The 19544-nt window shown below is 28.8% G+C and overlaps 1 protein-coding gene across 3 annotated transcripts in view; it reads left to right on the forward strand.

Moving 5' to 3' along the window:
* The window catches only part of LOC100214636 (uncharacterized), a 125231-nt gene that overhangs the window by 10079 nt on the left and 95608 nt on the right, over window positions 1–19544 (forward strand). For all 3 annotated transcript variants that reach the window (XM_065787911.1, XM_065787913.1, XM_065787912.1), the window contains exon 2: window positions 11900–12030. In XM_065787911.1, coding sequence (XP_065643983.1) covers window positions 11900–12030 — 131 coding nt within the window. The remainder of the gene's footprint in view (window positions 1–11899; window positions 12031–19544) is intronic.

Genomic DNA, 19544 nt, shown 5'->3' on the forward strand with positions numbered 1-19544 from the left:
TATAAAATGTATATATAAAATGTTAACATTCTATCTATTTCTTATATAAACTCCCTTAAAATAATTTTTTGAACATGAAATACACTACTTTTAGCGCAAAATATTGCTTTTTTATTGTCTTATTTTATCGCAATCCAAGTCGAGACAATTTAACATGTTAACGATGACAATTTAACATGGCTGCAGCCTATTGGATATAAGTTATATCCAATAGGCTGTATAATTTTTATCAAAGGACCAAAATTTAACGTTGAAATTAGGTTGTTTGAACGTTGTTTTAACGTCTTATCAACAATATATCAACCATATATGGTTGATATATTGTCGATAAGACGTTAAAACAACGTAATTTCAACGTTGAACTTTTAATTTTCATTTTATCGAAGTTGAAAAATGAATGATATGTAGTCGATAAGACGTTATAACAACGTTGAAACAACGTTTTCATTGACGTTGTTTCAACATCGTGGTTTTCAACGTCGGATTTTGTTTCCAATTCCACCAAATTTCAACGTTGTTTCAACATTGCATTTCGTCGGTTTGCGACGTTGTTTCAACGTTATTTCAACGTCATTGTGCCCACTGGGTTAATGTCTGAATTATTTTCTGCTGACATAAAATATGTCAGACATAATTTCTATCGACATATTTTGATATAGTTTTATGTCTAAAATATTTTATGCTGCCATAAAATATGTAAGACATATTTTCTATCGACATATTTTGAAATGATTTTATCCCTAAATTATTTGCTGTTTAAATTCTTGAAGAAAAACTCAATCTAACAAATTTATTGCGCATTTTAGCTTAATTTACAGAGTTAAGTAAAAATAGTTTAACAAATTTGTTGCTTTTTTGCAATCAATTATGCTTCATAAAACTTTTATTTTAAATCCTATAACCAAACATCTGTTGTTTCATAAAGGTCTTTTTCTGCCCTTTTTAGCGATATATCATTTGATAGTATTGACTAATATTGACATTTATTTAACTTTTTATAGGTTGCAACAAAGTTATGAATTCAAGCAACTAAGGAGTCTGACAGTTGATGCTATTGTTTTTTCAAGAGATTATATAGTGTTACACTATAACTTTCTTGTATCTTTTTTATCTCCTGTTGAGATTTTATAATTTCACTCAGTATTGAAATTTAAGAATCTTATTTTGCAGCTTTTTGAATAAACAAAGTGTTTTTAATACAGAAACAAATTCACATTAAAATTAAACTAAGAACGGATGGAAAGACTTTCTTGAAAGCTTTGTGATTAGAAGAGTTTATTTTTTATGTATCTATACCCAATTCTGAGTAAAAAAGGTATATAAATGTACATTGCAGTCGGTAGATAAAGTAGGTTGAAAGCATTCTGAAACAAATAAGCATTAGATTAGAAGATAATTTAAACAAATATAAAAGCATTTCACCAAAATGTAGCTAAACAACAAAATAGATATACCTTTATATTAAAAACTTATTTACATATTCATTAGCTATAGTTTACGACAATGTATACAAAGTTACTAAATATCATGTTCTCTTAGCTGCGCTAAATTAAAATTTCTACTGTTTGTTTTTTAAAGTACTCTATAGATGGAAATTTTTGAAAAAAATTATACATGTATATATATATATATATATATATATATATATATATATATATATATATATATATATAAATTAGTAAAAATGCGTACCTAATTTTTAGTTGTCTTCCACAAGTTGTTTCGCCATCAGTAGACTCATCATGGCGAAACAACTTGTAGAAGACAACTAAAAATTAGATAATTGTTTTTACTAATTTATTATTGCTCTGCTCTTTAAGAACATTAAGCACTCTGTTTGTAGAATACACTAACATAATTTATATATATATATATATATATATATATATATATATATATATATATATATATATATATATATATATATATATATATATATATATATATATATATATATATATATATATATATATATATATATATATATATATACAGTAGCGTAGCGACAAAAAATAGACCTCTCAGCAAAATTTTAATCCGGGTCCCGAAATTAACTCTCTGCTCTCCATCCTCCCTTCCCTTTTCGTGACAAAAATTATACATGGAAAAAAAAAATTATTTTTAGATACAATTTTGACTTAATTAAATATAAACCTGTATGTTACACTATGCAAGTCTTGTAAGTAGAATTTCTATTGAAAATTTTTTTCTTGTCTCTATAGCTGCAAATTAGTCTATAACACCTTTTAATTTAATTGAGATGCTATTTCTGCTTTAGTAGCTATTGGTTCTCGTGCACACGTGATATGCGCCATTGTTGTCCATAAGTGTGCTTTAATGTGCTTATGGATCTTTTTGCAGTTACTACGCTAATGGGTAATGTCAAATATAACATAAGTGTTGCTATTATATTTTTAAATGAGCAACTTTTATAATAATATGTTATTGTGGACACGGGTAAAATGAAAAATGCGGAAACTTGATATGTGCAAAATGCAGGAAAAGAGTGCGGAAAATTTCTCCTAACCCCAAGTTTATCGCTACCCCAACCACAACACTTAGTCTATGATGGTAGATTGTCTCAGTTTTTCGCAGTATAACAGATGTCTCAAGCTGGAATTTTGTTGCTTTGCGTTGAATAGATTCAACCAAGGTTTTATAAGTTTTTGAATAAGAAGCGCAAATAGACACTGTATTTTTATGGTGTTGTTTAATAAACACTTTATATAACTTGAGAGCCATATTTTCATCATGAATATGAATGTTTTTTTGCATACCAGGAATTTTTAAGGACTTTGAGACAACTTTTTGTAAGTGTGTCTATTCTTGGCGTTACAAGAAATAATGACTCCTAAATTACGCACTTCAGTAGAGCTTTTTAGGGATTGATGTATTTCACCTTTTTATTTTGTTTCCCATTTATTCCGAAGTATCGTAATTTTAGCATAAGTTTGTTATGAGGTAGAGAACTAACGGCGAAATCGAGATTACATCAATAAATTTGTGAAATACTGTAGAAAATAATATAATATCAAAAGTCTCTTTTAGATTAGTCACGCATTATTTATGGTGAAAAAAGCCATGTTGGTTTGCAAAAAGCATTTTATTATCGTTAATGTGCTTAAGGATTTTGTTCAAAACAAGTATTTTGGCTATTTTGTTGGTAACGGTGTTTGGTGAAATAGGTTCATATATTTCAGCAAGTAATTTATCTTACGTTTTTTTATAGGCTGAATTAAAGTTTGTTAATTTCTAGAGAGTGAGTATTATTCCAGAATTTAAGAGAAACTTTTTGTGCATATATAAAAAATATTTATAGGGGTATTATAAGATTGGTAAGTTAACAATGTCTGAAATAGAAAAATCCAAGTTGTCGTTACAAGTTCTAATATCACTTTTTTAACGATGGAAATTATTCACAGCGATTTTAATATTATTTCTTTTTTATGTGCTCTTTTTGCTTTAAATATATCAGTTTTTACGGAACAGTTAAGAAGATAGCAGTTTATTTTAAGTTTATTATTCTTCCATTTAGTTATGCAGTTGATATACCAAGCGGATTTTTTGCTCGGATTAGGTTTTAATATGTGGAGTAATCCAAGAATCATACTTTTTCTTTGTTATTAACCTTGGGTATAAATATTCTCAAACAGTACAATTGTTTAAAATTAATAAATTAAACATTTGATCCGCGGTTTATGCAGAAATAGAATATTCCATTTGATTGGTGCAATAAAGTTTGATATGGAATCGTAATCACCTTTTTGAAATAATATCAAAGTGTGACCACGAAAACAAGCTTTTGCTTGACAACCACAAATCCAAAGATTAGGAAACCGAAGCAATATAAGGCTTTGTAGTTGTTGTTTTTTGTGTGTGTATTATCAGAACAAATTATTTTTAACGAAATAATATAATATATTTTCTACTTAATAATTGCTAACGCTTGAAACTTTTAGCAATAAACATTATGTACTTATTTTTTATTTTATCTCGTCAAACAAACATATAAAGGTCTGATATCATTCAATGAGCATTCTTGCTGAAGAAATACAGATAATAAAATGTATATATATATATATATATATATATATATATATATATATATATATATATATATATATATATATATATATATATATATATATATATATATATATATATATATACATCTTCTACCTAGAGTGCTAAAATGCCTTGCATTTACAAAAAACATGTTTAATGATATCATTTAACATAACTATGTTGAACTAATAATATTACATATTTAATTTGTACCGCTGTTAATAAACTATAGCTAATTCTTTTGCAAATTAGTAAATCATGTCAATTTTTTGGGGATTGTATAATTTTTTTTATGAAATTATTTTATTATATTATTATTAATTGTAATGTGTAATTAGGAGAGGGTACAAAAGAACTTTTTTTGAGTTTCTGAGCAATTTCTGAGGCCAAATTCCATGCTGAACACGAAGCATTTTGTACTACATGTGCTTCATTGTTTTGTACTACATGCACTACATTGCTTATGCACTACATCGCTTGATGTCGGGTTGCAGCCATTTTTCAAAATGACTGCTTTAATGACAATTTTTTCTTAGACCCCTACATCTTGATCCAGATTAGACCTTGTGATATGTCCTTTCTATGGTTTTCCAGGTCATGGAATTCAAATTTGTAAAAATGTAAAATTGACGTATTTAAAATGGCTTATTTTATATGTGAATATAATGCTTCAATTTGAACCACTAAAACATTCCAAAAGTTAAGAGATTGATTTGTAACTCAAGTCACAGTGATTCTGAGGTGAAATGGAAACGCCACAGTTTGTTCTTATATATTTATCGCAAACTGAATATATATTACTGAGTATTTATTCAGCAGTTAAAACACTTTTCAGTAATCGATAAATGTAGTCAACAAAATCAATCACAGGCTTGAGAACGTTTTTTATATAAAATGTTGTTCTGCATTTTCATTTTTCCGTTGTCCAATTTCATACATCTTCTATATTTACATTAGGAGCTACAGTGAGACGCAAATAAAAAATTTCGCTGAGGAGCTGACTTTCAGATGATGAGTCTAATATTTCAATATCAGACTGAGTCACAGGTCCTCCATGCTTTTTGCAATCTTCCAGCACTTTGAAAGTTTTTAAATTTATCTACTTTTTCGGTTCTTCCTTTTTCACAATAAATAGTCTTCAGGCGGCCTAAACGGTTGCTATAAAGTCATTTTCTAGTTTTCTGGCCTGCTTCACCTCATCAAACGTCCTAGCTCATTTCCTTTTATTTCTTTTGTTCCCACATGCGAGCTCGGTAAAAGAGAAATCTCTAAGTAAACCATTTGTCATCACTCCATTTTTTTCTGGATAAATTAGTCACGGTTGTGAGCCACCACATATTTTGACTAGGTTGTCAATTTTTGCGAGTTCTGACTCACACCCTAGATTGGTGAGAGGTGCCAGTTTTACCTTTTTTTCAAGCAATATCCACCTTTTTTTCAAACAATATCCAGATTTTGAAGAAGTCCGTTTCAGAAAACTGTATATTGAGCTTTTCTAATACTTCTTTCAGAATAGCACCGATAAGAAGGTTTTTTACCAGCGGTTAATTGACTTTTCTCGGCTTTTAGGTTTCTAAGTTCAGGAACATTGATTTTAAAAATTGTTTGCACACCATCCTAAGATCGTTCATCATCCGTGGAGATTTTACGGTCATCCACCCCCAGAAGATCTATTATTGGAAATATTAAGATATTGCCAAGTTTAGCATAGATTTCAACAACAGAAACCAACCATTTTTGAATGTACGTAGATACGGCCAGCACTAACCTATTAGGATTTATGTCAACCATATTGCTGAAAAACTGCTTAATTAACTCTCTTCTCTCTGTTTAATAGACTGTTTGGAAATATTCGCGATTCTTCCGAATAGGTTCTAAATAAATCCAAAGAGCCCGCCGAGTTCATTATTAGCATTCAGCCTTTGTTTGTACTTGTTGTAGAGAGCGACAGAACTAGCCAAATAGTTTGGCGACAAAAGTTAGAAAAAGCAATTTTTCCAAGAATGCAAATGCTTGTACTAGGAGAACTGAACGCTCTTTTTTATGCAGAAAAATGCAGCAACTTACTAAGACAGATTTTTTATCCCGCATTTTTGAATACTTTGTCTATAGCATGATCCACACTCAAAGTCACATGTGCGGAACATTTGATGATTTTCTGACTGGTCACATCTAGACTTTCTAGTAACGTCGCGTTGTCTCCACCAGGATCAGTCATGAAGATGTCTATGGAATCGAGTATATCGTCTACAGTAACATCAGCTAGAGCTGCTAAGCATTTAAGCCTTAAAAGATGCGACTCTGCTCCATCTGATCCATATAGGCTAACATTTTCTATGAAGCCGACTGTTCTCTTTTGTTTATTATATCGATCGATTAAAGTTTCAGGATCAATTACAGTTATTTGATCGGTTTTAATGTTGTACAGACAATAGCTCAGTGCTTTGGTCATGTCATCCAGACCTACTGTGATGACTAAATCACCTTTATCAAATATGAGATCGGTTGCCATGCTTAAGTTCAGAAACGCAGCGTCTTGAAGATACATATCAATCCATCGTGGACTGAGATGCACGTAAGTCAAATTGTTGCATGTACACCTTGGCTTCAGTACATCAGGACCAGAGGTGTCACTGTCCGACTCCAAGGAGTTATCAGATTCTTCTAGGTCACTGGCAGTCAACAAGCTCTGTCCAATTACTATGTTCGCTGTAGACACAACAATTCTAATAAGATCATTTCCGCTCATTTTGTAGCCCGCAATGTACTGACCTGTACATCGTATTATCCGTTCATTGACAGTGCAATAAACAGTTCGAACCTTCATTTTTGGAAATGAACAATGATCTTGTGCAGAGGAGCTCGCCATTGAGGTAGACGGCAATTAAAAATCTGATTTTTGTCTTGTCACTGCAGATGATAGGTTGGATTCATCCAGATTCATGGAGAGAATTCAGGATCAGAGTCACTAAGAGGGCTGCTGTCAACATGTTCTGGTGATGTAAGATACGTCAGTTTTTGTGCAGTTTAGTGGTCATCAAGCCGTTGTATTTTTTTTTCAGCTGATGAAAGTCTTCAGTGTACTTATTTCTTTTGCTTGCTCCGTTTCCTAGACACGGTGCAAGAAACGCAAAAGTATAAGACCCAAAGCCGTTATTTGGATATAGTTCATCTTTTTCTACCATTTTCACTCCAAATTTTTGCTCCAGTTTCTTTTGGTACAACTAGTCTTAAGTACGTATGTCCTACGCGTGTTTGGTCATGCCGTTGGTGAACTCGTTTACTTCTACTTACCATTCGGTCGATTTGTAATGACTTTTATTTCTGTTAATCTCTAATAGTCAGTACAAAATTTCTTCGCAACATTATTGAAATGTAAAGAATAAACGTTCTTCGCAATCCATTCTTTGATGTATTTAGCTGCTACAATTTAACAGGCAGCCTTTTGAGACAGAGTCTTCTGTCCGGGTTTTGTGATGCACAGAAGAAGCATTTAATCCAACATGTGTGCTCCAGTTTGGAGTTTAGGCCGAGCGATCAATTTTTCCTGTTTACTGTATCTTTATCGAAGAGGCATTTCACAAGACAAACGCTTCTTTTATTTACTGTGTTTGTTGAATCTATTTTAGCGTAGTTTTTTAATATGATGCAGTAGAAATTGTTTTATACTAGTGCGGATGTGACGACTGTCATGTGTACCGTATGTGCCTACTTGATCTGTAACACAGCTCACTCGGTGAGAAGATACATTCAAGAGAAAGCGGTGCAATAGCGCAAAAAGCGAGAAAAAGAACATTTTTTTTAGATTACTTGAACACCTTAACAGATACGTAATCCAAGTATATTTTTTGAATTACCCTGCCTGAAAATCAGTACTACCTTTACGGAAAATTTCCATGGAAAATCTATAAAAAAACCCATGAAAAAACCATGGGTATTTGGAGCACGTTTTCACGGAAAAACCATGAGTTTTCCATGGAAAAGGGTTCCAAATACCCATGGAAATTCAATGGTTTTTCCATCTATGCAAAAACTATGGAATTTCCATGCGTGTTTGGAACACCTTTCCAAAAAAAAACTCATGGATTTTCCATGGAAAAATAGCATGTCTTGTTTTCAAGTTTTTTTGATCGAATGTCATTTGAATTGTCATATTAAACCATGAAAAGAAAATTTTTTCGCGCAAGTCGTAAAAATTATTGATTTCTTTTAACCTATGAGATCACTTTCAAAAATAAAATCAATAAACAAATTTAAATCTTGTTGAATCCTACAAATCTTTGAAAATTAATAGCTATAAGCACCTAAAACATTAAAACTTGGCTTCACCACAATATTTAACGCATGCATATATATAAACATACTGAAAATAAATAAAACAAAAAATTACAAGTAATATTATACTATAATTGATATACATAGAGTGATAAACAATTGAAATTTAAGATTAAGAAAACAATTTTTACAGAAAATATAACAATTTACATTTTTATCATTTTATAATAACTATTTGATAAAAATAGTATACATAAGCTTGACAATTAATAACTTCAAGTTTCAACAAGTTTAAAAGAATCATCAGTACAACATATTCAATCCCAAAAAAACATCAAGACCATTTATAAGTGCGATTACACCACCAACTGTGTCTGTAGAACCAGATAAACGTCAAACAAAGTACCATTCACATTTTGATATTCATTATTGTTTTCACCACAGTTAGTATGATTGTCTATTTCACCAATCTAGACAATACATCATACAACTAATATATACATACTAACTAATTTTTTTTTATTTACTAATTTATTTATACTTATAATTATTATCTATTATAACTTATTTATAATTACACATTAACACACAACTTTTTGAACGTTCTGTATAAATGTTGCCGAATGTTGGGTAACATTTGTATAGAGAAAAGTAGCAATGAATATATCATTATTTATAAATAACAATTGTAATATTATTACTTCTTCACCGCCTTAGCTATATGCATTATGTACAATATTGTTTATATTTCCAGTCAAAAATTCCTGCCAAAAATGTAATTTAAATAAAATGATAAAGTAAAAATATAAGATTTATGCAAACTAATACATATGTAAATATTACCTGCATGTTAGTAACATTTATATATAACAAGGCAGCTATAAATATAGTATTACTTATAAATTGTAATTAAAAAAAACAACTTAGTTCTTCGTCTGAGCTATCTGCACGATGTAAAATAAAATGATTTATGCGCATATTTTACCTGTATGTTGGTAACATTTATATAGAACAACGCAGCAACAAATATATTATTACTTATAAATCGTAATTTACCAGTCAAATATCACCAGTCAAACTTACCTGTTTATAATGCAGTAATTTAAATAAAATGATAAAGTTAAAAGAACTTATGCACACACTATTAAATCCTAAAATTTATTATTTTTTTACTTTACTATTTAAAACATAACAAATATAATAAACGTGTAATTTATTAAGTATAGTAATGTTATAATCATAATAAATATTAAAGTGTGTGCATAAATTAATATATTTTTACTTAAGACGAGCACTTCACATTAGTTCAATATAAACAAATAAAAATAGTTGTATTATATTTAATAATAGTGTATTATTTATAAACATTGCTTTAATATGCTTATATTTAATTGAGAAGTAGAACCATGTACATTATTTAACTTACCCTTTGGATATATTTAAAAAATTACTGTGATTTTCTTTCTCCAACTTAGAACATCATTACAATTGAATCCCAAAGATTACGCTTATATCTTTTCCGGTTAATTGAAACTCAATTCACCGTATCATTTAGGTAGCTCTTGAACTATTTTTAAGAATATTAAATGCATTTAAAACTGACAATGACGTAATTTAAATAAAATAATAAAGTAAAAATAAAAGGATTAATACACAAAATATTTCATTATTTACATATTCTAATAATTCTGCACATATTCAACTGTTGTTCATTATTTACATATTCTAATTCTGCTATTTATTAGTAAAAAAAAACCACTTCCATAAGAATTATGACATTTTCTCTTTTACGATCTAGTATACAAAAAAAGTTTTCTGAATAAAAAATTCTTAAATTTCACGACCTTGTGAGGCTTGAATAAGCTATCTAATTTGTCTAATTTTTTTTTTATTAAAACAATCGATACTCCTAAGTATCACACTCGAAGTATTGAAAATGTTAATTGGCACGCAATGCTAAAATTTTCCTTGTGTATTGTCCTTTTTTTTTTTAATTTAATTTTTTTAATTTTGTTTTAAATTCTTTCTATGTTTTGCTTACTAGTTGTTGTTTTTTTGTTGTTTTTTCAAGTCTCATTCCATTGACTAGTTTTTAACTAAACGAGTGACACTTAACCTTATTATTATATATATATATATATATATATATATATATATATATATATATATATATATATATATATATATATATATATATATATATATATATATATATATATATATATATATATATATATATATATGTATATAGGGGAGAGTTGCCATACACAATGGGCCTGAGCATGATCAAAAAATTTTTATGTACCCAATTTTTTCACATAGTAGGTCTTAAAAGTGTTACTTTTCTCAATTCAAATCTGTTAAAATTAAAATGATTGAACAGGTTGTTTTTTTTAAAAATATATATTTTTATTTTTGTGAATTTCTTAGTAAAAGGTGCAAAAAATAACGTGAACTGCTGCATATGTTGTTTTACTTTATTTTACTACTTTGTTTTTGTTAACAATACCAAGTAGAATATGAAATCCTGGAATGTTCATCATTTCAATGAACTTTTTCTTAGGATCTTTTGTAACAAGAGGAGGATGGATGCTATTTTGAAATTTTTTGGCCTGACTAAGGTTAGAACCATTTTCTCACCATTTATGGTGCCATTGATGCAAAGAACTGATTGTGTTTGCCTTAGCTTTAGGAAATAAAGGTATCTCATTTTTGCTGAATGGACACGGGTGTTTAGAAGATGCACATTGCATTCCAACCATTTGCAGTTGAACCTTAATGTCTTCAGACAATGAGTAGTCTAAAGATCCTATACTAAGTTTTCCAATAAGCATTCTTATGTTCACATAACTTTTATCTATATTAGGTATAATTGGTAGAATAAGGGTTTTAAAAACACTGAAATCCTTAAACTCTTTTTTTTTATATCTTTCTGAATATCTTGTTCTCTTTTGAGGAGTTTCCTGATCTCTTTCATCAGGCTAGTATGTTATAGAGGCAGTACACTTTAAAAAGTCTTGTCTATCATCTATTCCCACTTTAATATCAAACTCATTTGGTAGTAGTTTCCTGTGGTTTATAACCATAGATATCAGCTTCTCTACACCATTGCAAATTACCCCGGGAACCTTTTTTTCAATATGCTAGAGTTTATTTCTATTTTTTTATTAATTTGCGAAAAACTTAGCTCTATGTGAGTCTTATTTTATGTGAGTCTTATTTTCTTTACTGTTAATAGTTTCGCGACCTTTTCGCATCCGTGGTTCAAACCTAACCACTGGGCAAGTTTTGCGACATCAGTTAGGAAGGAGGCGTGAACTTCCAATTAAATGCTCATCCGCAGTGGTCTGTGAAAAGACCGAAAGGACTTCTTGGGGCACCTAAATAAAATTAAAAAAAAAAAATTTAGAGGCCCGGATTAAAACTATGTAAGGGATGGGGCATTTTTTGTTGCAACGCTACTTTAAACTGTAATATTATTGCAAATACTTTTTATCCATATAGGTATAAATATTAATTTTTGAACTGCCATTTACATTCCAATATTTTATTTTCCTAGTGAACATGAACTGGATAGTCGTGTTTTACATTTTGAACTGGTTTATTAATGGAGCTTTAAGTGCAAAAGAATCATTAAATTCTTTAAATGAACTTAAAGAATTATCGTTAACTGTTATTAAATCTGAGAAGGTAATTTCTTATTCAACTTTATCTTTTTTAGTATAACTCATATCTGAAAAAAGTATCAAATCAAAACATGGCATTAGTATTTACTTAAATTTTAATACAAATAATTTTTTTTTTCTGTTTATTTAAATTTAGTTTTAAAATAGTTTAAAGAACAATTAAGCATCAAACAAAGAAGATATAATTTCAAACAGATATAATCAAATACAATTTCAAATTAATTTTTTTAAATAAATTAAAAATACATAAACAAACAACGACTTTTTTAATTTATAAAAAACTCACGGTTTTGAATATATATTATTTTTTTAAATTTAAAACATAGTTAATCAAGAATTTGTTTAACTCACCAAAAATCTAAAATGAAGAATGTTAGTTTAACAGAGGAATAATTTAAGTATTCTCTAATATTTACAAGTTGTTAACGTTACAACTTTTTAATCAAATTGCTGCTATTATCATTTAATTAGGGTGGAATGCAAAAAGCGAACTTGAGAGTAGTTCGACCTGAACATTGGAGTTTGACTTAATCAAGTTAGATTTCAAAAAAAAGTTTAAGCAAATGCGTCAACTAAACTTGAAAATTTCAAGATTGCGCTTGAGGAAGTCAAACTTGAAAAATTAAAAAGATGTTGATTTAAATGCGAAATCAGAAAAAAAAACTTGCCACAAATAGCGGCAGGGTATTTGTGAAGTGAAAGCCTTTTTGATAAAGCAAATAAATTATATATTTTTAAATAATATATCTGAGTTTTATACTTTGAAATATTAGCTTACAAAAATACATTTAATGGTGTTACAAAAATAAAAAATTTTTAAAAAACATTCTGTTTTATTTTTATTAAAACTTGGTAAAATAACAAAAAAACTATTGTTTAACTAAACATGCTCTTGTTACCTTTTATTTAGTCTAGGGCTCTAACTACGACGTAACAGCTGCTTAACATTCAAATGGCATATATGTTGTAAGGTTATCAGGAAAGCATATATGTCAGAGGTAGAGAACAAAATCAGTAGTCAGAAAATAGTTGACACGAGTTAGGTATCATCTAATAAAGGACAGAACTTTTTGTCATAACGATTAGATAGGATCAAAATCTGTGTAGTTCAGGGGCGAATCAGTTGTTTCAACGGCAAATCTCGTAATAAGTTTGGTAATTTCAAAACAAATGTTCCGTTAGCATTTTTATGTACATAGTTTTTTTGTTGTTGGCGCATATAACTTTAAAAATTAGAATAAACCAAAAAAACAGCCAAAAAGTAAGAACGAGTAGTAATAAAACTATTATTGAAATGGTTATGAATGACATCACACCAAAAGACATGACTGGTCGTGTTGATGAAGCTTGGCAATGGTTTAAAGAGGTCTGTTTGAATTCCTCAATTGATCAAGGTTGTCAAGGGCCAAATTTCTCAGAATCTAATAAGGTCAATAAGAAAAAGCAGTTCCAGAGCATTTAAAGTATTCATACAACATCAGGCAATAGTTGCAATGTTTGCCCTGGTTTGATCTGATGGATTCAAAATGCCTCCGGTTTTCATTAAAGCCGGTAGGAATGTCAACACCAATGAGTACATTCGAATCCTGGAGAACCATGTCAAGCCCTGAATCTATGCCCACTACTCTCTAGACGAATGTGGTGTTCAAGCAAGATAGAGCGCTATCACATACGTCTTATGAGATCCAGAGTTGGCTCCAAGAGAAACTGTCAAAACACTGATCAAAAGTGTTATGGCTACCTGGATTTCCAGATTAGTCACCTCTTGACTATTGGATTTAGGTTTATAAAGAGTCAAGGGCTTGTCAACGTCCTCAAAATAGTGTCAACTCTCTTAAGATTGCCATTAAGAAAGAGTGGAACAAGAGGTCTACAGACTAGGCGTTTGGTGGAGATTTACCCAAAAATGTAGTAAATGTCTTTCTGATCACCTTTTAATAAATAATTAATTTTTAAGCTACAAGTTTTCATTATGCATTGATTTCGGTCGAAAAAACAGTTTTTTTACAAAATTTTTTGGTCCCTGAGATAGCTAACTTACTGATAACATTCTAACCTGGAACAAAATCCAAACATTTATATGTTTAAACTTGTCTTATAAAATTTCTTTGGAAAATATTGTCCCTCAATTTGAGCCACCAAGTACTGAATTGACAGGATGAGTGTGTTCATTTAGTTCAATATATGAATAAGAGAAAAATTTCTTTGAATTTATTAGATTTATAATATAAAAAGTTATTTTTAGCTGACGAGACCTATCTATTTTTTGAATTTTAGTAAAAGAGAGCAAAAGAAGATTGGGTAAACTCAAACTCTATTACCATAACAACATAAAAAATTCTGCAAATATTGTCACAAAATCATTTAATTTTATTTTAGAATTTTATGGGGACAAGGAACTTAAAGGTTATTACATAAGTACATTTTTAAAATACAACTAACGGTACAAAACAAACTTAGCTTTCTTTCTTGCGCTTTACATTTAGCATTTTACAGCTTCAATATTATTATATACGAAATGACTAAATGAGTCACTCAAGTTCATATTTAAAGTAAGGTCTTATGAAGTTATCAGAAAACTTAAGAAAACAAGAAATGTCAAAAAAATAACAAAAGAAGTATGATATTAAAATGAAAATTTACAGACAATGTTACATACACTGATTTCTATAAACATAATTTAAGGATTATTTTATTAGTATATTTCTATGTTTTTGAATGTTATTTTTATTTCACAAGATATTAGCTTCTTTTTTCAGATTGATTTTTTATTTATTTTATCAAAAAAAACAATTTTCTTTGTGATACTTTTCGATTACTTATGTTTCTATTCTTTGATATATTAAATATTTATAAAAAGAATCGAGTCACTACTTTATTTTATTTTTGTTTTGCCTAGATTACATTTCGGATATGCAAAGAACAATTTTCCTCATTAAAATTACTTTAATTTTATTGTGTACCCAATGATCATTTGGTAGAAAGGCCATGCTGCGAGGCAAAGATATATTAAAGTCTATAAAAATATTTGGTTTCATTTGTAAAGGAATATTCAAACAAATCTTATTTTGAAATTCCAAAACAAAATTTCACTGCCACATGTGTACTGATAACGTGAGACGTTGTCATAACATATGCTTATAACATGGACGTGCTGATGAGCCTTCTAAAATCTGTTTATTGGCTGACTTGTTAAAAACTCGTGATCGTTAAGCACAATTAGCCATTGAATAAAAGCAAAAAAATTTATTTTGACCTTTAATTAAATGGCAATTCAAAAATTAAAATAACCTTTTCTGTTTTGATGCAATTCTGTATTTTCTCCATCAGTACTTTTTATATATGTTCCAATATATCCAGAAAATTTAATAAAATTTAAAGAAAAATTAATAAAATCTGAAAAATTTAAAAATACTGTTTATGTCATATTTGAATATAATAATTAACTTATTTATGCTCATTTGAGCGCGTATGACACAGTACTTTTGGCAGTATCTGCAACCGAGGTAATAGCAAAAAAGAGTCGCAGCACTTTTTTTATAAGAAAATATGAACGAAAGCCTATGCTAACATCAAACTTGTGAAATGTTATTATGAAATAAAGTGAAATAGGTAAGTTTAGACCAATACCAATGCTTTCAGGATACTCTAAGATACTTGAGAGAGTTATGCACAATAGGTTATATACTTTTTTTTAATGAAAACAATTCTATTTGTTCCAAGCAGTTCTGTTTTCAAAAAATACATCAACTAAACAGGCAATCCTTCACTTGGTTAAAGAAATAAAAATCTCCTTTACAAACGGATAATTTAAATCAGATGTTTTTGTAGATCTCTTGAAAGCTTTTGATACAGTCGACCACAAAATATTATTATCAAAACCTAATATGTAGGGGAATGTCGGGTAGCCCCGGACACTTAAGGAATAAGTAATATATTGCTCAAACGCTTACTAAAATCATACTGCTAAATGATTTTTCTGAAAGAAGAAACATTTATTTATTGAATTAAAAGCAAAAAAATAGTTACAGTGCACTTAAATATAACACAAAACATAATAGAAAAAATGTTAGAGAGTGGGCATCTAAAAAAATTAGAGGGTAGCCCCGGACTTATATTTTAAACAGGAGTTCGCTTCTTTTTAAATCATTAGACACATATTTACTACATTATTTAACTAGCATTTAACCATGGACATTCCAGTTATAATAATTAGAAGCAGGATTAATATCAAAACAACTTTTGTGTGACTATTTCTACAAGTTTATGGATCTTATTTAAATTCAGAGATAATGTCATTCAAGCCCGTCCAAAAATATAGGACCTTGATAACTTTGACTTTTTTTTGAAGTTCTAGATACATTTAAAGAAAAATTGCTTCTAGTCTATTCAATGATGAAAAGGAATGGGATTAAATCAAGGATTCTAAAAACAACATCATTTAGAACTAATTTACTTTATTCAAAACACGATATTGTAACTACAGGTACCTTAATTGGAAATTTAAACAAAATAATTTTGTTAAAACAGTGATAAAAAAATATCCACCAGTAAATCAAAACAAAACAAAATAAAATTTCCCAGATAAACACTTCATACTTAAGATAATTTATTTTTTAACACCATAAAAACGTACAAATCATAATAGTCAGAGGTAGGATTTAACTATACACAGTTTTAATGTGCCCAATCTTTACATGTAAAGCAGTTCAGTCTTCATCAAAATTTTCTTTACTTATTGTACATTTTTTTGGTTTAAGGACTTTTAAACAAACGAGTAGCGTATTTTTAAATTTTTTACAATTTGTTTTTTTGGATTTTTTCCCTACTGATTGAGTGAGTTTAGGAAGCTTTCCATGCTCATCAATGAGTTGCTTAGCATAAGGAGAAGAGGTGAGAATTGCACTTTTTTGAGCTTTTCCTTTTTCTTGAGGTAATTCTTTTTTGAGAAATGGTAGGAATTAGAGGTAAAGCATTTAAAACATAAGTAACAGCAGATTAAGTTGCTGCATTAAAAGTTAATGATTTTTTTGAAACGATTGCTGTGATATTAGGTGTTGTAGAAATAAAAATGGTAGTGGAGGTTACATTGGTAGAATTTACAAGTCACTGCTGAGTGATGCTATTGAGGTTGTTGTTATTCATTGCTGATGTCTCATTTATTATTAATGGATCATTAATATAGGAATATCTGTTATCATAGATGCTAGATAATCAAATATCAGAAAAACAACCTACTTGAAGTTTGCTGAAAAGCAACAGCTCAAATAATACTTGTAGATTGAAGTGTTCTTTAAATTACTTGTGGGTGTCGGTTTTAAAATTGTATAAAAAAATCTTTTTCTGCTATTCTTTTTTTCTTGTTGAAACGATGTTAAATCTTCAACTCTCAAAAATTCATGCCAAGAAAATCCTAAAAATCGATTATACATTTGATTTCAAATTCATCATTAAAAGTACTTTGAACACATCCTAATCAAGGAACACATCTTTATTTGAGAACTTAGGCTTTTAATTCGTTCATAAAGTGTATTACATGGTGTCTGATACTTTTTAGAAGCACTTCTAATAGATGATTTTTCTTCAGTTACCATATTTATTGCTTTTAACTAATTTTCTTCACTCCAACTAACCCTCTTAGACTTCTTTATTTGCTTTTTTGGCATTGTAAACTAATAAAACGAAATCTATAAACAAAACTTATTTACAATTAATAATAATTACCCGCCATCCGGGGCTTCCCGACTTTCCCCTATGGTATGAGGGGTAGATCCAACAAGTGGATAGAAAGCTATTTATATAAACTCTCTAATCCGTCTTTAATAGAGTGTGGTGTAACTCAGGGATCAATACTTGGGCCTCCGCTTTTAATAATCTATTTAAACGATCTCTGTATTGCATTAAAAAGAATTTCAACTATAATGTTTGCTAACGATAGCAACTTTTTTATCACTGGAAAACATATTAGCAAGCTTTGCGTAGAAATAAACAATGAATTAGAAAAAATTTTAGAGTTTTGGGCAAACAAACTCTCTACTCACTCAAGTAAAACAAAGTTTTTTTTATTTCATCCTTTCTTTTAAAAAAATAAAATTCAATATTCTTTTCCGAAAATGTTTATTGAATATAGAAAAATAAGTAGGGATACTATTACAAAATTTTTGGTTTTTTTTTTTTGACGAAAATCAAAATTGGAATAAATATATCGCTTATTTAGGTAGTAAAATATCCAAAAGCAAAAGAATAGTATACCAGTCACGTTATTTATTAAAAAAAAACACTACTCAAGCAAATTTATTATAGTTTTGTTCAAAGTTACCTAGACGACGGTAATATAGCATGAGGTAGTAACTATAAAGCAAAACTAGAATCACTATATCGAAACAAAAGCATGCTATACGTGTGATTAATTTCAAAAATAAAACAGAACATTCAAAATCTCTTTTTAACAAAAAAAAGTTTTTGTCTTTATAAACATTGTTTAATCTAAACGTATAAATAATTTAAGTCTTATGTACAATAGCAAAATGCAGTTCATTTTTCTTCAACTTTCTATTGCCTTTATAAACAAAAACCAAAGAACAAACATTTATTGGGTACAAATAGTACCCTATTAGAGCCTTTATGCAAAAATAAGCTTGAACAATTTAAAATAACTTATCGTGCACCACATATCTGGAATAAATTTTTACAAATTAATTTAAATAATATTGATTTCAAAAACTTAATTTGCTTTAAAAAAACTATTTAGTGATTGTTTCTAAATTTATTTTTTGCATGCTTCTTAAATAGTCTTATTTTTTATTAAATTTTATGTTTTTATGTTTACGGCAATGTAAAGCGGTTTTTGATGATAAGATCTGAATGGTTAAGCGCCAAACCAGCCTATACAACAAAGTTGAAAAATTAATTTATATTAAGTAATGATTTATGTAGTGTTTTTTTTGGAAACAACAAAATACCATAATTAAAATTTTTAAGTGCACTGAACTGCAATTACTTTAAATTTTTACGGTTTAGTAGCTTTTGTTAAAGGCTTTGCGCCAAGTTATCTCATTTCAACATATTCGTTGTATAGGCTGGTTAGACGCATAACCTTCCATTTGGTTTTCTGCAAGTTTTCCGCGTTCTTTTTACAGTGTTAGAGTGAACTTATTATTTTTGTAAAACTTCTTTGTAATACTTTGTTTTTATTTATATATTCATAGTTAACGAAACTTTATTATGTAATTACAAATTTGTAATATTGAGGAACAAAAAATAAACTTATAATTAAAAATAAATAAATAACTTACGTAAACTTTAAGATATATAAAGTTAAAACATACAAAAGCATATACAGGTAGAATTCCCATAAAAACGCATACCCCTTAAACACTTCACGTATAAACTTTCAGCTCTGGGTTCCACTAACGTCAATGAATTTATTAAACAATGATTGAATCAGTATTTCTAAACATCCTAGATGACAAATTAATTAAAAATTTACCTCTTTTACAATTTTAAAATCCTCAAAAA

The sequence above is a fragment of the Hydra vulgaris genome, chromosome 01 (assembly GCF_038396675.1).
Source record: "Hydra vulgaris chromosome 01, alternate assembly HydraT2T_AEP".
Lineage (NCBI taxonomy): Eukaryota > Metazoa > Cnidaria > Hydrozoa > Anthoathecata > Hydridae > Hydra > Hydra vulgaris.